The sequence below is a fragment of the Orbicella franksi genome, chromosome 1 (assembly GCF_964199315.1).
Source record: "Orbicella franksi chromosome 1, jaOrbFran1.1, whole genome shotgun sequence".
NCBI lineage: Eukaryota > Metazoa > Cnidaria > Anthozoa > Scleractinia > Merulinidae > Orbicella > Orbicella franksi.
In genome coordinates, this window is record NC_138145.1 from 12313467 (window position 1) to 12329617 (window position 16151).

Below are 16151 nucleotides of genomic sequence, written 5' to 3' on the forward strand. Positions count from 1 at the left end.
CAAATATACACGGATGAATAGTTTTGACTGGGGGAGAAATCACGTTAAATTATGCAATTAAGTAAAGTGGAGATTTCCTTCTATTGTGCATGATATTATTGCTGACCAAACAGCAATATTCTACCGATGCAACTAGAAGCAAAAAGAAGCGATTAGCAATTTACAGCTTGAAAAAGGGTCACTGCAAAAACTGAAAATTCGGGTAGCTAAGCTTAATTTTGACAGTTTCTGAACGTGATAAGCTATTATCATCAAAACTAAAAAGTAATCAGCCTATTGCATACTAATAAGCAGGCCTCTTTGTGACGTCAGATCATAACTCTTTCGCGAAGGACGGCAATTAATTTAAAATGACTTGTCTGTGCCAGCGTTAATTAGTTCTGCACAACTCGAGTAAGAGAGCAGAGCAAGGTTCCTAGCACTCGCTAGAGGATACTACATCACAAGGTAAGTTACACCCGACCGATTGTGGTAATGCATTTTTTAATTAAGGAATTCTCTACGAATGTTCGAATTTGCTCGGTTCTCACACATTTCCTGGCTCGATTTCTGCAGGATTTCTATACTTCTTCCATCGAAATGCCAAAAGCTTTTCTGGTAAGAGGTCAGATCAAAAAGGAGGCCGAGGGAAACTTTCATGCCACAGCGGAACCTATTACAGACGGTAAGATTTTCAAGTCTGTAGATAGCGTAGTGTACATTTCTAGAAAGCATTACTGTCGCCTTAAATAGGATTCAATGACTTATCAACCTTTGCGCCCGTTACTCTAAATCTCGATGACACGTATCATGCAGTTAGCTTGCAATTGAGGACATTACAGCATCAATGTAGCACAGTCCTTCATTATTGTGGAGCTACTTAACTCTGAAAGTAAAACTCATCGATCGTCTTTTTTAAGATGAAACTTTGCTTTGGTACCACGCAAAACTAATTTAGCAAAGACTATGAATCGTGCTAACTTAAAATGTCAAGAAATGATCATTTTTAAGACGTTGTTGATCAAAAGCTTATTGCGCACTATCCGAGTCGAATGTTTACAGCGAGGCCTCTTTTCTCCTGGTCTACGCTAAAATTTCTTATATCATCATTTCAGTTTACCAGTTGTTTTCTACGTCCAAAACCAATCATTGAAATAGAAAAAGTTCGGTCGATTTTTCTCCCGTAGGCGGAAAATGTTTCTCTCTCGTAAGTAACAAATTCAAGGACCAACCAGTTACCAGTCATTGATTATTTTAAGTAATTAATGATTTGATCAGTTAGTTATTCAATTAATTAGAGATGCTTTGAACTGGCAGATCGTTCGATGTGCTTTATGACAGCATTTCTTGTCGAATTCCAAACCGTCCCTTTTCATAGCCAATTGGCATTTTACAATGAAGAACACTGTAAAATGTATTCCTCTAGTTCAATTTCACATTTCACCGGCGAGGAATAACTGATTATTTAATTAACTGGAATGCTTAATTGCCTGGCTAATTGATTTTAGCTTTACCTTTCTCTTCTGTGCATCATAATCTATTTTCTAATTTGCAGTTGATTGGACTAATTAGGCAAATTATTAAGCTAATTAAAACTCATTTACAGGGAGAATAGTTCTCTCTAAAAGCAGGATTTCCAATTGGATTTCGATTTAGGATCTCGGGCAGGGCCATATTTTTTTGAACAGAGTGCAACTGTGAAGTTATTGTTACCACGATATTCATGTAATTTTTCAGCCATTGTTGGTAAAAAATATATGGTATTGCCCTAACCAAGGAAGGAAATCTGACCATAAGCAACAAGATTCGCTAACCGCCGGCAGAACAGAGTGTAAGCTAACCGAAAGCAAGCTGGCGTGAAAGTTCGGAAATCCTGTGTCGAAATCCCGACTCGAAATCCTAACTTGCTATCTCGACTTCGAAATCCAGACCGGATATCCTGACTCGTATTCGATCCACACTCGAGATCTAACTCAAAATCCGAATCGAAATTTTGCCTCGATTTAGGAATAGGTGTCCTCATTTGAAAGTAAAGGTAACAATATTCTAATCCAATAGACCAAATTCATAAATGGTTGCCAATTTAAAATTCTTTTGTATGCATTTTAATAAGCCCAACTAACCCCGTTTGAGAGTAAAAATTCGTTTGAATTTTCAACTCTTAACGAGGTTAGTTGACGTTAGTTGGGCTAATAGGCATTTCCGAGTTGTCTTTTGCCTCCGTGTTAAAACGAGGGCGCTTTCCATTGGGGACAAATGGTGTGGAAATTTCCAGGGGAAGGTTCCAGAAAATCCGAAAAGTGTTGAATTTCCGAAAATCGAATCATTCGACTGAAACTTCCGGAAATTTCGGAAGGAAAATCAAATGGAACGGAAATTTTCAGGAAAAAAAAATTCGAAAATCTAGATATACCTCGGGAGGTTGTCCTCTTTTTCCGAAATTATGTAAATTCGCAATTGTCCATTCAGCGCTAGTTCTTTTGGCCGCGACAACGGCGAGTTGGACATCCCACGCTAAGATGACGGATCAATATTTTACTTTAGAATCTTGCCACTTGTCTGTCGATAAATACAAGCTACTGCTAAATTCGTCAAGAAAGCGTTCAATTCCAATAAAAAAATATGCCGCCATAGTGTATTTATTTGCTTTGCCGGCATAGGCTGCCCAAGCCTAAATGTGAGAAGATTTAAAACGCGTGCAGAGCCATTGAACCACTCATTAACCCTTTGTTTTGCGACGTTTTCGCTACTGTTATGGTTTGCACAGCGTCCCTGCTATTGCGGTCCACAAAAAAGTCACTATTGCGACGTATATCAGTGTTCTGTTTGGTTCTATATTTCCGATTAAAAAACCTCGTAGTCATTGAAAAATTCCAAGCGAACAAAATTACGGCTTATCGTTTTCCACTCTGGTGCAGTCAACCGGAAAATTCTGTTCCATTCGTCCCAGCTAGGAAATTTTCGGAAATTCACACGGAAAGTTTTGGTCCAATGGAAAGCGTCCCGAGTCTTCGCGCGAAAAAATTCATATGGAAATATTTTCCGCCTACATTTTCGTTTTCAAACTCATTTTCATATGAAAGGTTTTGCACGAAGACTCGTTTTGAAGCGGAGGCACAAGGTAACTCGGAAGTGGCCTATTTTAACACTTACAAAAGAATTTTTAATTGGCAGCCATTTATTAATAGGGTCTATAATATTACGAAGAACACAGCAATATCTTGGAGTTCAAAATTAAATTGTGATGTCCTCGCTATAATGTCCAGTATATCGCGGGTGTCTAACGATATCTTTCCTAATGATTATGTATGCAATACGATTTTTTCTTTACCTGTAAATGTCATTGTCAACACAACACTGACAAGACTGATGCAGATATTAGTTAGATTTTTTTTTTGTCACATTATTTGCTCTACATGTATCTGTACAAATTAAACCTATTCACACTCAAATTACATTGTATGATTAAGTAAATGATGATTAATCTTGTCTTGTATCAAGTTGTTATATGATCACGTACTGTTACTATTTTGTGGCAGAAAATTGTTCATCCAATTTGTTCAATTTGTGTCCATCTGCTCATTTTCTTACTATTTTCATGTTTTTTCGACAGCAAGCAGTTTAAACCCCAACGAACTAATGGCGAAGCATACGATGCAGCCACCATTTCACAATTCAGCGTTTTCAGTCATCAACCCTTTGTATCGCCGTGATTCAGCCACGCCAAGCATGTACCGCCCACGCCCAGTACAGCCACCGTTTTACAGCCAGATGAGAGAGTTTACATGGCTACCAGTTTCGCCAAACAAGTCATTTGCAGTACCGCAACCCGAGTCTATGCCACGCCTTGTTCATCACCACCCCCGTGAGTCCGTTATTTGTCGCACTGCCAGCCGTGCATTGAACTACAATCTAAGGATCCCCTTCAAGGAGCCGCAAGGAGGATTGTGCCTTAGAAGAAGTGTCATTCAACCACCTATGCCGTTGTTTAGTTCAGTTTCTTTCCAACAAAGATTTGAAAATGAAACAGCTGTGTCTGTAAAGCAAGAAGAAGATCGTCAAGCACACTTCCAGGACAGGTCATCCGAAACCGAAGATAACCGATCAGTGCAAGGCTTTCATCAGGCGCAGCATCTAAGCTGCAGTGAAGAAATGGGTACTAAACCCAACATCTCAAGCATCTGCTGGGACCCACCGTCTGAACCACAAGATACACTCTCAGAAAGTGCAGAGAAAGATGATCAAGGAAAGGGAGAAAACAACCTATTTACAGACAACTTGTCCATCAAGAAGAGAAACAGTCTAGAGGAACTGATGCCAAACGAGATTCCATGTGAAGAAGGGCGATCTGTTGGCTTAGACGCCAAGGAAATCAGCAACTTTGATGAGATTGAAGTCTTTGGCTCGGTCCAAACAGCATATTTCCCTGCCGCAGTTATTGTACGTGGGCAAAAGGAAATGACCGCGCATGACCACAGCCTTTGTCCAAAGTCCAAGTCCAAGCACGTGTGCGATGAGTGCGGCCGATCATTCACTCGTTCCAGTACTCTTATCACGCACAAGCGCATTCACACTGGGGACAAACCTTTCGTCTGTCAACAGTGCGGCCGCGCCTTCAGACAGCTTGGTAACCTGTCTCGTCATCAGCTGACCCATACAACTTCCAAGCCATACATTTGCCAACAATGTAACAAGGCATTTAACCGCGCCTCCAACCTACACACGCACATGCGCACCCACTCCGACTACAAGCCATTCAGCTGCGAATTTTGCGGTAAGCGGTTTCACCAGAAAGTCGACATGAAGATTCACCGCTACACACACACAGGAGAGAAGCCTCACAAATGCTTGAAATGTGGGCGGGGATTCAAGCAGCTGACGCATCTGACGTACCACATGAGAACGCATTCCGACGTGCGCATGTACAAGTGTGAGTTCTGTGGCAAGGGCTTCAATCAGAAGGGAAATCTCAAGGCCCACGTGTACCGTCACACAGGCGAGCGACCGTTCAAGTGTGACATATGCGGTAAAGGATTTACACTGGCTTCCACGCTGAACACGCACAAGAGGACGCACGCGCCTCATAAACCATTTCAGTGTCAGTACTGCGAGAAGGCGTTTTATCAGAAGAACGCCCTGAAATCACACTACATTGCGTCGCATCCCTTTACCGGAGGAATTTCTTTGCTATAACGTCGGAAATGAGCCAGAAAAATAACTGAAACTTGTCACGCTTTCGGAACATTGTAGTGAATGTGGGCTGATCGAGATTAACGAGCATTTTTCTTGTAAGATACTAAAATTTTTAAAGATTACAACTTAACTTAATAGTTAAGGCTTAGTAAATATAAGGGAAAATAAAATCATGAGTTGTAAATGGCGACTAACAGATTTTTCGTCGGGGATATATGGGTTTGATAAGTTATTAACTATGCACTAATGTAATTTTCGAACAGCTTGTCTGTGTTTCTTTTTGAGAAGTAAGTCAGAAAATATTTCAACATTGTAAGAGGTTTAGCTGTGACAGTGGTATTTGATAACTGCACTTTACAAATAAATTTTTCGTCTTTTTTGATGTCAGTGGTGTCTTCTTCATAGACTGAATCCTTAGTACATGACTATAACCAGTGAATTCATGGGCGGTTTCCATCTTTGTCTAGAATCTAGCTACACACCTGATCAATACAACATTTCAGCAGAAACGCTTTTAGACCTTTATGTCATTCAACAGGGTGTCTTAATTCAAAATATACGCATAACAGGGTGTCTTAACTCAAACTATACGCACCAACACATAATCTAAAACTCTCGACATTTTGTGTTATGTTACGCACTGTTAACCCCCTAAACTCAGTACACCAATGTGAAAATGAACATGCATGACAATACTAATATAATCAAAATGGACTTTTTGAATGGGGTTCAGTTTAATCGCCACCATGTTAATGCAGTTGATATAATACTGTGGACAGCTTTTACAAATCTGGTGAGTTTTGATAGCGGGTGAGGTGCGGCGCCGGCGTCAGTGGCTGACAAATGGATTACAAAGAAAGTTAAAGTTTTAGTTCTACTTTGATTTCCACGATGGATAAAGCATGTTTCCTCTTGCAATGAAAGAATCTAATCTCAGAGTATCTTAAAGGCAAATTCTGAATTCTAGTTTTCAGAATTGTATTCAAGTTTGTCCTCGTACAAATGGTACTTTTATTCGGCATCAGCTTTTAAAACAGTAGACAAATAGACTGGCTAAGTCTATAGTAGTGACGATATCTTAATTCTTGGGTTGAAAAAAGAGGGCTGATAAGTAGTATAAACGCATCGGCAGTTATTTGTTTTCTAGTTTTCACCCGAGTTTTCGTTGAACCAAAACAAAACGAAGTAGTTCAAGTTTAGGGGGTGGAGCGCCCTTACCTCTTAAATTATCATTACCGCATATGAAATAGTGCTGAACGGCTGAGATTCTCCAAAACTTCCTGTCAATCGCTAGAATAGATAGAACTTAACTTGAGGTTGTTTTTCTCGCATCCCGATCACTTGAGGTTGTCACTCTTGAACCGATTAAATCTGGTCTTGATCTAAGGTCCAGATTTTTTCCGGCAATGACATCGTGAGTCACGCTTAGCCAGTGATCGTATGGCTGACTTGGAAAGTGAAGAATAGATTTGCTTTGGGAATTTAGTTAAGTTTAATTCAAGGTTTCAGCTATATCAGTTTTGAAAAGGATACACCCCAAAAACGTGGGTTTGTTGTTTTTTTTTTCCGTAAACGGCGTAAACTCTCAAAATGTCTTCTTCCTGTTATGGAACCAGCAAAATATCCCCAGGGCTTGTTCTCCAAAAAGTAATATTTTATCTATCGAGGACCTCCGTAAGGTGTGCTATATGTCTCCATCAATGTTAAATACATCTGGAAAGATTCCAGATTTCACTCTGGAGGTTTTAGTCATACAATAGTATAAACAAATAAATGATCATATCCGAACAATTTATTCAAAAAATAAAAATTCTGTGATAAACAAACTGGAAAAACATTAGAACATCTTTCGTTTCAGTTTCGACCTCTTTCCGATAGCCATAAGTGCACGCGGATATCATTGTATGTTGTTTTCTCAATGTATGTAAGTGATAGCCGTTGGAGAACAAACAATTGAAACTCCTCCGCTTTGTCGAAGCCTCAAGGAAACAAAAAATAGTTTAAGAAAGTGATCCCGCGAAATAGTCGATGGTAAATGACTAAATTGAAATAGGCAACAACGAAAACGAGCCCATTCAGTTTAGTCCGAGATAACAAGCACTTCAGTCGAGATAGATAGGTTCAACATGTTACTGCTATCGCTGTATTTAGCAAACTTGAAAAAAAAATGTTCCTATGAGAAAATGATTTTGAAGGAAAGAGGTGAAACACGCCACATGAATGTTTTCTTTTAGAAAGCGCTTAATGTTTGCAAGTCTTGCTAAGATATCGTTATTATCTTTGCCTTATCCATGCTTCTGTTGGGCCTCAAAAAACTGAACCTGTCAATCAGTCTACTAAAACTGACTTCTGCCTTTTAACGAAAAGATTATCTCTATATATATTAGGTACTATAAGTAAAGCTTTTCCAGATCTACACACTGATACATGCGATCACTTTCCACTGGAAAGTATCTAGAGCACGCAAACAAGATGAAAACATAATTGAAAAGGAATTTGAATGCCAAAAATGTCAAATTATGGAAGTATGTGGAGAAGTCAGTTGATCTTATGTAAGCGGATAAAGGAGAACGTACATGCATTTGAAATAAACTACGAGTTTTGAGAGAATTTCAAGTATATGTACATTAAGATAGGGACGATTACTTGAAACAAGTAAAACTCCATAAAATAATCTCGATCGTCTTAATTGCCCGGGGCTTAATTGCCGCCAAAACTACGATTAACTTTATGGCTGTATAGTGCTAAATAATGGGTTGCACTTGCAGCTAAATTTATTATCTCAAAAGCTTCGGAAAAAAAAAACTGGTAAGTTAAATTGTAAAGACGCAATTTCAAAAAGGATGTTTTTGTCGTGTACATATACCAAACCACTTCAGTTTTGTTAAGTTCGGGAATCCGGCTGTTACAAAATAAATATGTCACGGCTTACTGACCCACGCGTTGTTGGAACAAAAGATATTTTGCACTTCTTGTTTGCTTCGTCGTTAACTGAAGGGACATTAAGTCTTGAATTTATTTCAGGAAAGAGGGTATGTAAATATAATCATGAAATGAAGACAAACATTGAAGTAAATGATGAATAAACGCTTTGTTTACAGATTCTTCCACGTAATTTTATTCTATACAACGGTTCATGTTTTGTCGGCAGATCTGTGAAACTTTGTTATCTTTTCCACGAACCCAAATTGCTGTTCATTAAACACTTAGGTGTTTTAAAAATAAGCTTTTAAATTAAATGAACGCACTGCAGTTTCTTACCAGAACAATCGCAATCCATAAGTCTTGTTGAAAGGTGAGATTTTACGATCGTTTTGATAGTAATACTTCTAAAAACTTGCTGAACCATCAGCAATTAGTGCCATTGTGACTTGTAATGTTTTTAGATGCTTACCTTTATGTTGATTTTGCCTTATATTTTCGACCTTACCATCGGCATAAAATCCTTGTTTTGACTTAATGGCAGGAAAAAAATACCGTATAATTCTTTTATTTTCTTCTTTAATCTGTAAAAGCAATTAATTAAATTCGTGCGTAGGCCCGTGCAGCATCCCCTTGTAAGCTGGTTCCGTTTTACCACTCAAATATCATATCAGACAGCAAGCTAGGGAAAACTTTCATAAGCATGTTATCTATCCATTGGCCTTAAAAGCTACAGAAACACTCTTGAAAGAAAGTTCACGTTTCTTCCTGTTTTGACACGCTGATCTCGTTCATTGTTTTATTGTGGGCGTAATGGGACCATGTGACTTACAAATCTAATCAAATTTCTTTTAACAAAGAATATAAAATGAGAACTGACGTTCGCTTAAAATCTTCAGAACGCTTGTTAACTTCCCGCTGGTTTCAATGAAGATGCTGTGCTTGAGGGTAACGTTCGTGTTCTTATTGAGTAACTCCATTGTTTGCCAAGTATTCAGGTCTGAATTTCAAGGTCATAACACAGGTAGGTGTTAACATTAAATATAGTCGAAGATACGACAAATGCAGCCAACAGTGCCTTGAATGAAAATAAGAAAAGATAACCTAAGGTTATGTAGTTGTCTTTTTAAGTTCTTTTGACCTCTTTTTATGCTACAGGCTCGCTGAAAGCAAATGGGGAGGACAGCTTCCAAGTTATTGCACAGCAGTTGCCAAGTACTTCTGAAAAAATTTCTTCAAACAGAACAAGGGATGTACCCACTGGAGACGCCGATCCTAATCAACTCCTCTCAATTCGAAGTGAAAACGTCCTAGACACTCACGAATTTTTGAAGTACAAGAGGAAAAGTATCGTGGGTTCAGATGATAGAATTCATGTAAAACCAGCAAAGACCCAAATCATGCCTTTCAAAGCGGTCGTGAAAGTGAAGATGAGCGCCCAAGCGGGATCATGCTCTGGCATCCTGATTGGCCCGCGCCATGTCTTGTCTGCTGCTCACTGCTTTCACGACGGCAACAGGTCTTTAACGCCACTTCGCGCCTTAAAAATTGGCATCCTGCAGCGTAATGAACGTTTCACTTTATACTCTGTCGAAGACGTGTTCCTACCGCGCGCTTTGTACCAGGCAAGGCGTGTGAATCCGGAATACGATTACGCCGTCTTGACCCTCCAGCGGCCTCACGGACGACCGTTTCTTCAGATCGTAGCCATGTCAATGAAGAATCTCCTCCGGTTTACGACAATGCACTTTGCCTGCTTCCCGAACGACAAGCTTGAAAATACGATGTGGTACTCGTCGTGCCCCGTCGGTTGGCAGCCGACCAACACCACTTACCGAACTGTAATCATGAATAAGTGTGACGCCGCCGGCGGCTGCTCGGGAGCCGGCGTTTATGTGGTGGATCACAGGAGTGATAATCGATATGTAATCGGAGTCTTGTCGAGCACAGTCAACAAGAAACCGAAGAATGTCGTAACACGTTTGACGTCTAAGAAGGTGAAAGAAATATGCCGTTGGATTGGATGGTTGAAAAAATCAGGATGTCGTAGAAGCACCAGTTAACCAGGAAACGAACTTGCCCTGTGTTGGCCATTAGAATAAGAGGCATTATTTTTTTTTTGAATGATGAAATTAAAATAAAGAACTAATCACGAACAGATGATAAGAAATGTAAAATATGTTTTTCTTTTCTTGAGAACAATTAAAAGAAATTAAGACGTTGTCGACGTGATTTTTTTGCTTAGTCGTTTCTTGCCCAAATATTGATGAAATCATTAACAGAAATTATTCGAACGATTTATCGACATGGTTTATTGATGTTTGAAAAAATCATTCAAATTGCTCTAGGGTATTGAAAATTTAAACATTAAATACTTGTTAAGGGAAAATGCAGATTGTGAAAATCGGTTTCTGCCGATTTTGTCATCGTTTTACCTGGGGCAAATAAATTCACTCAACGACACCGTCAGTGGCCTGTGGAACTCTTTCTTCCCAAACTCAATATCTGAATATTTCTGAATTTATACAAGACACAAAGTTCTGATTGTAGGTTGTGCACTAACTCAATATAGAATCGACAGAAGGAACATGAAGCCTTAGTAAAGCCTGTGTTCCAAACTGCGGAGAAAAATAGTTGAATTCTTGGCGAGTATAAACGGTCCTGAGAGATAAGGGGCGGGTTTATTCCTAAGCTAGCGTGAAAACTGATGGCAAAAGAGTTTAAGCGTTTTTTTTTTTTTTGATTCATTAATTTTCTCTCTTTTCTTAAATCAAGGGGAAAGCGTCATTACTCGCATTTTCGTATAGTTTCGACAATGACGTACAGATAGAGTCGTTTCGCCAATGGCGCGACTTGGTTTGAGGATGCACTTTCAACGTTTTTATAACCTCTTTGCTTCCCCATGCAAGTTGTTTGATTTAAATAGCTTTGTTTGATGACGAGCGGGTGTTTTGGCTGTATACCCAGGTGACCGCTTTCACTGAGAAAGAGGTGTCGTTTTGAGACCATTAGCTACATTTTAGTTATCAAGGCTTGGCCGGAAGGCGCAGGAAAGTCACCTCGGCTATGTATGTATGCTTGACCCTTGGCGTGCGCTTTGGAGGAAATGGTGCACTTACTCATCAACGTCTTACACTGAGAGTCCACATTGGGAGAATAAGAGAGGTTCAAATGGTATACTCGTGATGTTACGTTTTCTGATTGATCTCCTCATCCACAAATAAACCAACCTTTCTGGCATTTCCCAAAAAGCATAGAATACTCTTAAGAGTGTTCAATAAGACTTTCCATCAAAAATCTGTACAAATCTCAGACTGCTTTGCAATTATATTAATTAGTCAGTCTGTTCAAGACCGTTCCCGGCTGCCGGTCATATAAACGCCACCTCGTCTTGAGGCACTTCTTTGCACCACCGTGCAAATAAAGTACGCGAATTATTTCCATGTTTTGACAATTCAACTCCTCTGTTACGGTTTAGGCATGCCATTTATTTTGCTTCACGCGCTGCACTCTTCGTCGCACTCAAACAAAGACAGTAAGCTACAGCACTTTGACTGCTTTCGATTGTTAAGAGCCAGTGCCCATAATTATGGACCAAACAACGGCACAAGTCGAAAAATCGATTTTGCTCATTTTTTGCCCATAGATTGGCCCTAGCTAGTAAACAAACGGACCATAGTTAGTTTCTGCTAATGCAGCTTTTTTGGGGAGAAATTTGCGAAAAACGATTTTTTTCCGATTAGGCTCAAAATCTACTTCCGGTTTTGCTGAATTTTCCGAATATTTGATTGCTTCGCGCTCCGCAGAACAGCTACTTGAGAATCTTTCAATGGTCTTTACATTCAGCTCAGGTCTTCATGGTATGACTGAGCGAAAAATAAAATAAATCGAGGCTTCGTTTCAGCCTGAAACGAGATCGAACACAAACGGAAAATATTACGATGTGTTTCAAACGAATTATAGCACTAAAATATCGCCATATTTTTCTATAGGCTATAACTTTACATGCCATAAAAACACTTTATACGGGTTAACTGTACACCCACCTGTTTGAAAATCAAAAAATATCTCTGGGCAAATGGTTTTAAGTCGCCCGCCTTGGCCTGTGCTTCTCATGAATTTTTCCCTGAACCGCCGTGAGAATGTAAACAATTGCGTGACTCTGGCGGTCACCCTGAATACATAATTCGTTTCCAACAAACCGCAGATGGCTATCTTAGAACATTTGGGTGAAAAAAGAAAAACATAATGGACCACTTTTAACTTTTATATTTTGAAAGTCATCGCTTTGGAAATTTCGTTAATTAAAAACGCCAATTAAAAGCAATTTACTCGGAGTTCGGGTGTTACTGCTATGTCGTTTTAGGCTGTCGTTCTTTCTCTGATCATTTTAATTACCAGAACGAGTTCTAGAAAGAAAATCGTTCTAAGTTCATTTGTTAAGCGTAATGAAAAGTTGATATTGTTGGTTTGTAGCCTTACGTGATCTGAAGGAACGCTACAGTGATTAAATTTGTATTTGTTGATTTCGACGGATCGATTTTCGGTTAAACCTTTTTATTTGTGCCAGCACATTTAGTGCTTTTTCTCCAGCTAAAAAGTCGGAAAAAGTAAAGTAAACAAATCCTAAAAGTCATAAATAAGAGGCATCGACAGTGCGAGTGTCTCGGTAAGCTGTTAATTTGAACAATTACTGGGCTGGACGGATTGCTTTCCTGGTTACCCACGTACTATACATAGTTCATTGTGCGCGAATGTTTCTGTTTCAAACAACTGAAATTTTCAGTGCTTTTTCCTTTTTTTCTTCAGTCTTAAAACTTAAGGTTAAAGTTAGGCTAAACCCTAAACTGTTTTGGCGGCCAACCTATTTTTGGCTAATTGCTTAATCAAATTATATATATATATTTCATTGAAATTCGCTCCTCTGTGACCGACTTCCGCGAACAAAACAAGATGGATGTTCGCTGTTCATTTAAGACTACAATCCTGGTCAAAAGTGTTGGGACAGTTACGGCAGATGACTTCACAGGCAGCCTCTCTTAAGACCAAAACCGCGATAGCCCGCCTACCCCCTCCCCCTGTCAATGTTGATAAAAATCTTGAAGAAAAAAAATCCTTGACAATAGCCTCAGAATAGCCTCGTTTCAAGAGTTGTTCGCCTCCTAGAACAGTATTCTCGAACTAAAGAGACGATAAGATAGATATTCACGTCTTATTCCAATAATAGCGATTTTTCAGCAATCGCGTTTGGTTCCAACACAACTGTCTAACCACTTTCTATTGTCCCTTTTTCCTTTTTTCCCACATCCAATCTAGTCTTCAGAATAGCTTCCTTTTCATGCAACATTGCTAGGGGAGAGGGGGGGGGGGGGTCAATTGTACTTGCTTCCATTCATCTTTTGTTCTAAAACGTTAAGGACGTAGTTGAAATCGTGGGTTTCAGCGCGCAAAAATGGGAGGTGTCCCAACAACTTATGGCCAGGATTGCAAGTTTACACTAGAGGAAATTGTTCCGGATTCGTGATGAATCCAGAATGTTTTAGTGCCGGATTGATTTTGCCATTTACACAAAAGTGGACGAAACCGAAATAAAAACCCCCCGGTTTGGTCGTGTCTCCGGAGATTTTGAATCCGGAATTTAAAGTGGGAACTTTGAATCCGAAAACTTTTGAATCCGGAGAGTTTTGTCGTGTGAAAGATTTTCTCTCGAATCCAGATATTTTTCCGCCTGTGATCTTTTGAGTTTGCGGTGGAACGAAAATGGCGGATTACATGATCCAGTCGTAGTCGAGTCGTAGGCGCATTGATGGCCATTTGATGGCGGTCGCTGGGTGATTACCTCGTGCTGTTTCAGGTGTAGGTAATCACTTTTATAATGGGTAATGCCATAATCCTCAGAAACCGTGCCCAATTTATACTTTACTGCGCAGATGACGACGATGGCACGATCGAAAACCTCGACGGTTTTCGACCCTAAACCCTAAGTAAATACCTGGAGGAACCTGGCATGATGGACAACAGTACCGTGGTCAGCGAGTTGAAAGAAAACTTCAGACTGTCTCAACCTACCCCTAGCCTTATTTTCGGAGGCATTTTGTTTCTCGTTGTCGAGGCAACAAACTGCTTGTTAACCATTCCATCATGAATGTTCCCGGAGTTATCGTCGTGTATAAACGATTAAGAATCCGAATATCCTTTCACTGTAAACCCCTACTAATCCGAATACTCTAAAATTGATGAATTCGGGAACTCCTTTATTGTAAACCTAGTCCTAGATCGACCACTGTAATGTTTATTTGTCTACCAGTGTTTTGATCTGCAAATTTCAGTTAATTGATCAAACAACCAAAGTAGAAAAGATGGATTTTTTTCCCAGTATGATTGAAACTTAAACGCAATTTCTTCCTCGGCTAATTCAATTCAAGAAATTCCGGGTTTTCTAGCTGAGTTTGAGCATATTGTGTAGGTACAAATTTTCTACACAGCTAGAAGAGCTGAGATGCCGTCACGCAGTTAGTAGTCTATAGAAATTATGGTATTTCCACTTGACTTTATTTGTCAGTCAATGATTCAGTTGCCATAAATCATAGAGGATTGGTTAAGTGTATCTCTGAAACTGCTACTGTGTTGTAAGTTATCAGTGAAATCAATAAAATAAACAAGTGTTAAAATCATTTCCCGGAGTACTGTAGTAACGTTCTTTATCATGGATGTCGTGGGTGTCGCAATGCAAATGAAAAAACATATATATTTATACTAAGTTAAACAAAAACAACAAAAACAAAAAAACAACAAAAAAAAAAACATTTTCCATTATTTTACCCACACAACGTTTCAAAAATTGCTTTCATCGGATTGCTGGAAACGAATATTTTACTCGAGAGTGGCTATCCGCGTCACGCAATTGCTTACATTCCAACGGCGGATTTTGGGCAAAATCTATGAGAAACACAGGCCAAGGCGGGCGACTTGAAACCATTTGCCCAGAGATATTTTTTGATATCCTAACAGGTGGGTGTATATTTAACCCGTAGAAAGTGTTTTTATGGTATTTAAAGTTATAGCCCATAGAAAAATATGGCGATGTTTTTAAGCAATAATTCTCTTGCGACATACTGTAAAATTTTGCGTTTCAGTTTTACCTCTTTTCGGGCTCAAAACTAACTTTGATTTATTTTATTTTTCGCTCAGTCATACTACCAAGACCTGAACTGAATATAAAATCCATTGAAAGATTCTCAAGTAGTTGTTCTGCGGAGCGCGAAGCAATCAAATATTCGGAAAATTCAGCAAAACCGGAAGTAGATTTTGAGCCCAGTCGGGTCGAAATCGTTTTTGGCGTATTTCTACCAAAGAAAGCTGTATTAGCAGAAACTAACTATGGTCCGTTTCTATTCTTACTAGGACCTATCCACGGACAAAATACAAGCGAAATCAATTTTTCGACCTGTGCCATTGATAGGCGATTTAGGTCCATTTTTATAGGCATTCACTCTTAAGAGTACTGTACCTTTCTTCTTCCCAATGGAAAAATATGAAAAAGGAACTTGAAAGAAAATACAAGCCTCTTTAAATTCCAATCTTTAAAATGACTTCATTTACATTCTGTAATGTAAAGGATAGCTTTGAAACCCTGTACATATGGATGCAATTGTTTTCTCCAGTACCCCATTTGGTTGCGAAACTTACTCTGACACTGTACTGACAGTTTGGAAGTATGTTGGTGTGAATTATGTGCAGGCGTTGCTTTGGGGGAACAGGAAATTTTGAGACAACTGCCATAAATACAAGGAGATTATCAAATAATGTTTTTTAGGGTTGTCACCTGCAGTCTTTAAAAATTATTATTAACCCCGGATTTCCTGCATAGAACAAAAAGCCACAGCCTAATTTAACTGTTCCTTCCATTGAGTTGTTCTTCGTGAGACAGCAAACAGTAACCTTTTCTCTTAGAAGGTTTAAAAAGTATGACGTGTTTGTGTGAACAGCTTTGTCCTGTGAGGTTACATGTACCATAAACACCAGCGGATAAGCTGCACTTGCTGACGTCATGTTTT

General features: G+C 39.2%; 2 protein-coding genes across 2 annotated transcripts; both read left to right on the plus strand.

The window, feature by feature from the left end:
* Nucleotides 1–1334: 1334 nt before the first annotated feature.
* Nucleotides 1335–6255, plus strand: LOC145490694 (uncharacterized). The gene has a single exon (XM_081469786.1). The coding sequence runs from the start codon at nucleotides 3619–3621 to the stop codon at nucleotides 5170–5172; it is 1554 nt and encodes a 517-aa protein (XP_081325912.1). The 5' UTR covers nucleotides 1335–3618; the 3' UTR covers nucleotides 5173–6255.
* A 2170-nt stretch (nucleotides 6256–8425) lies between these two features.
* LOC145490937 (serine protease 23-like) lies at nucleotides 8426–12486 on the plus strand. The gene is made up of 2 exons (XM_081470057.1): nucleotides 8426–9118; nucleotides 9253–12486. The coding sequence occupies exons 1-2, from the start codon at nucleotides 9022–9024 to the stop codon at nucleotides 10155–10157; spliced, it is 1002 nt and encodes a 333-aa protein (XP_081326183.1). The 5' UTR covers nucleotides 8426–9021; the 3' UTR covers nucleotides 10158–12486.
* Nucleotides 12487–16151: the final 3665 nt, after the last annotated feature.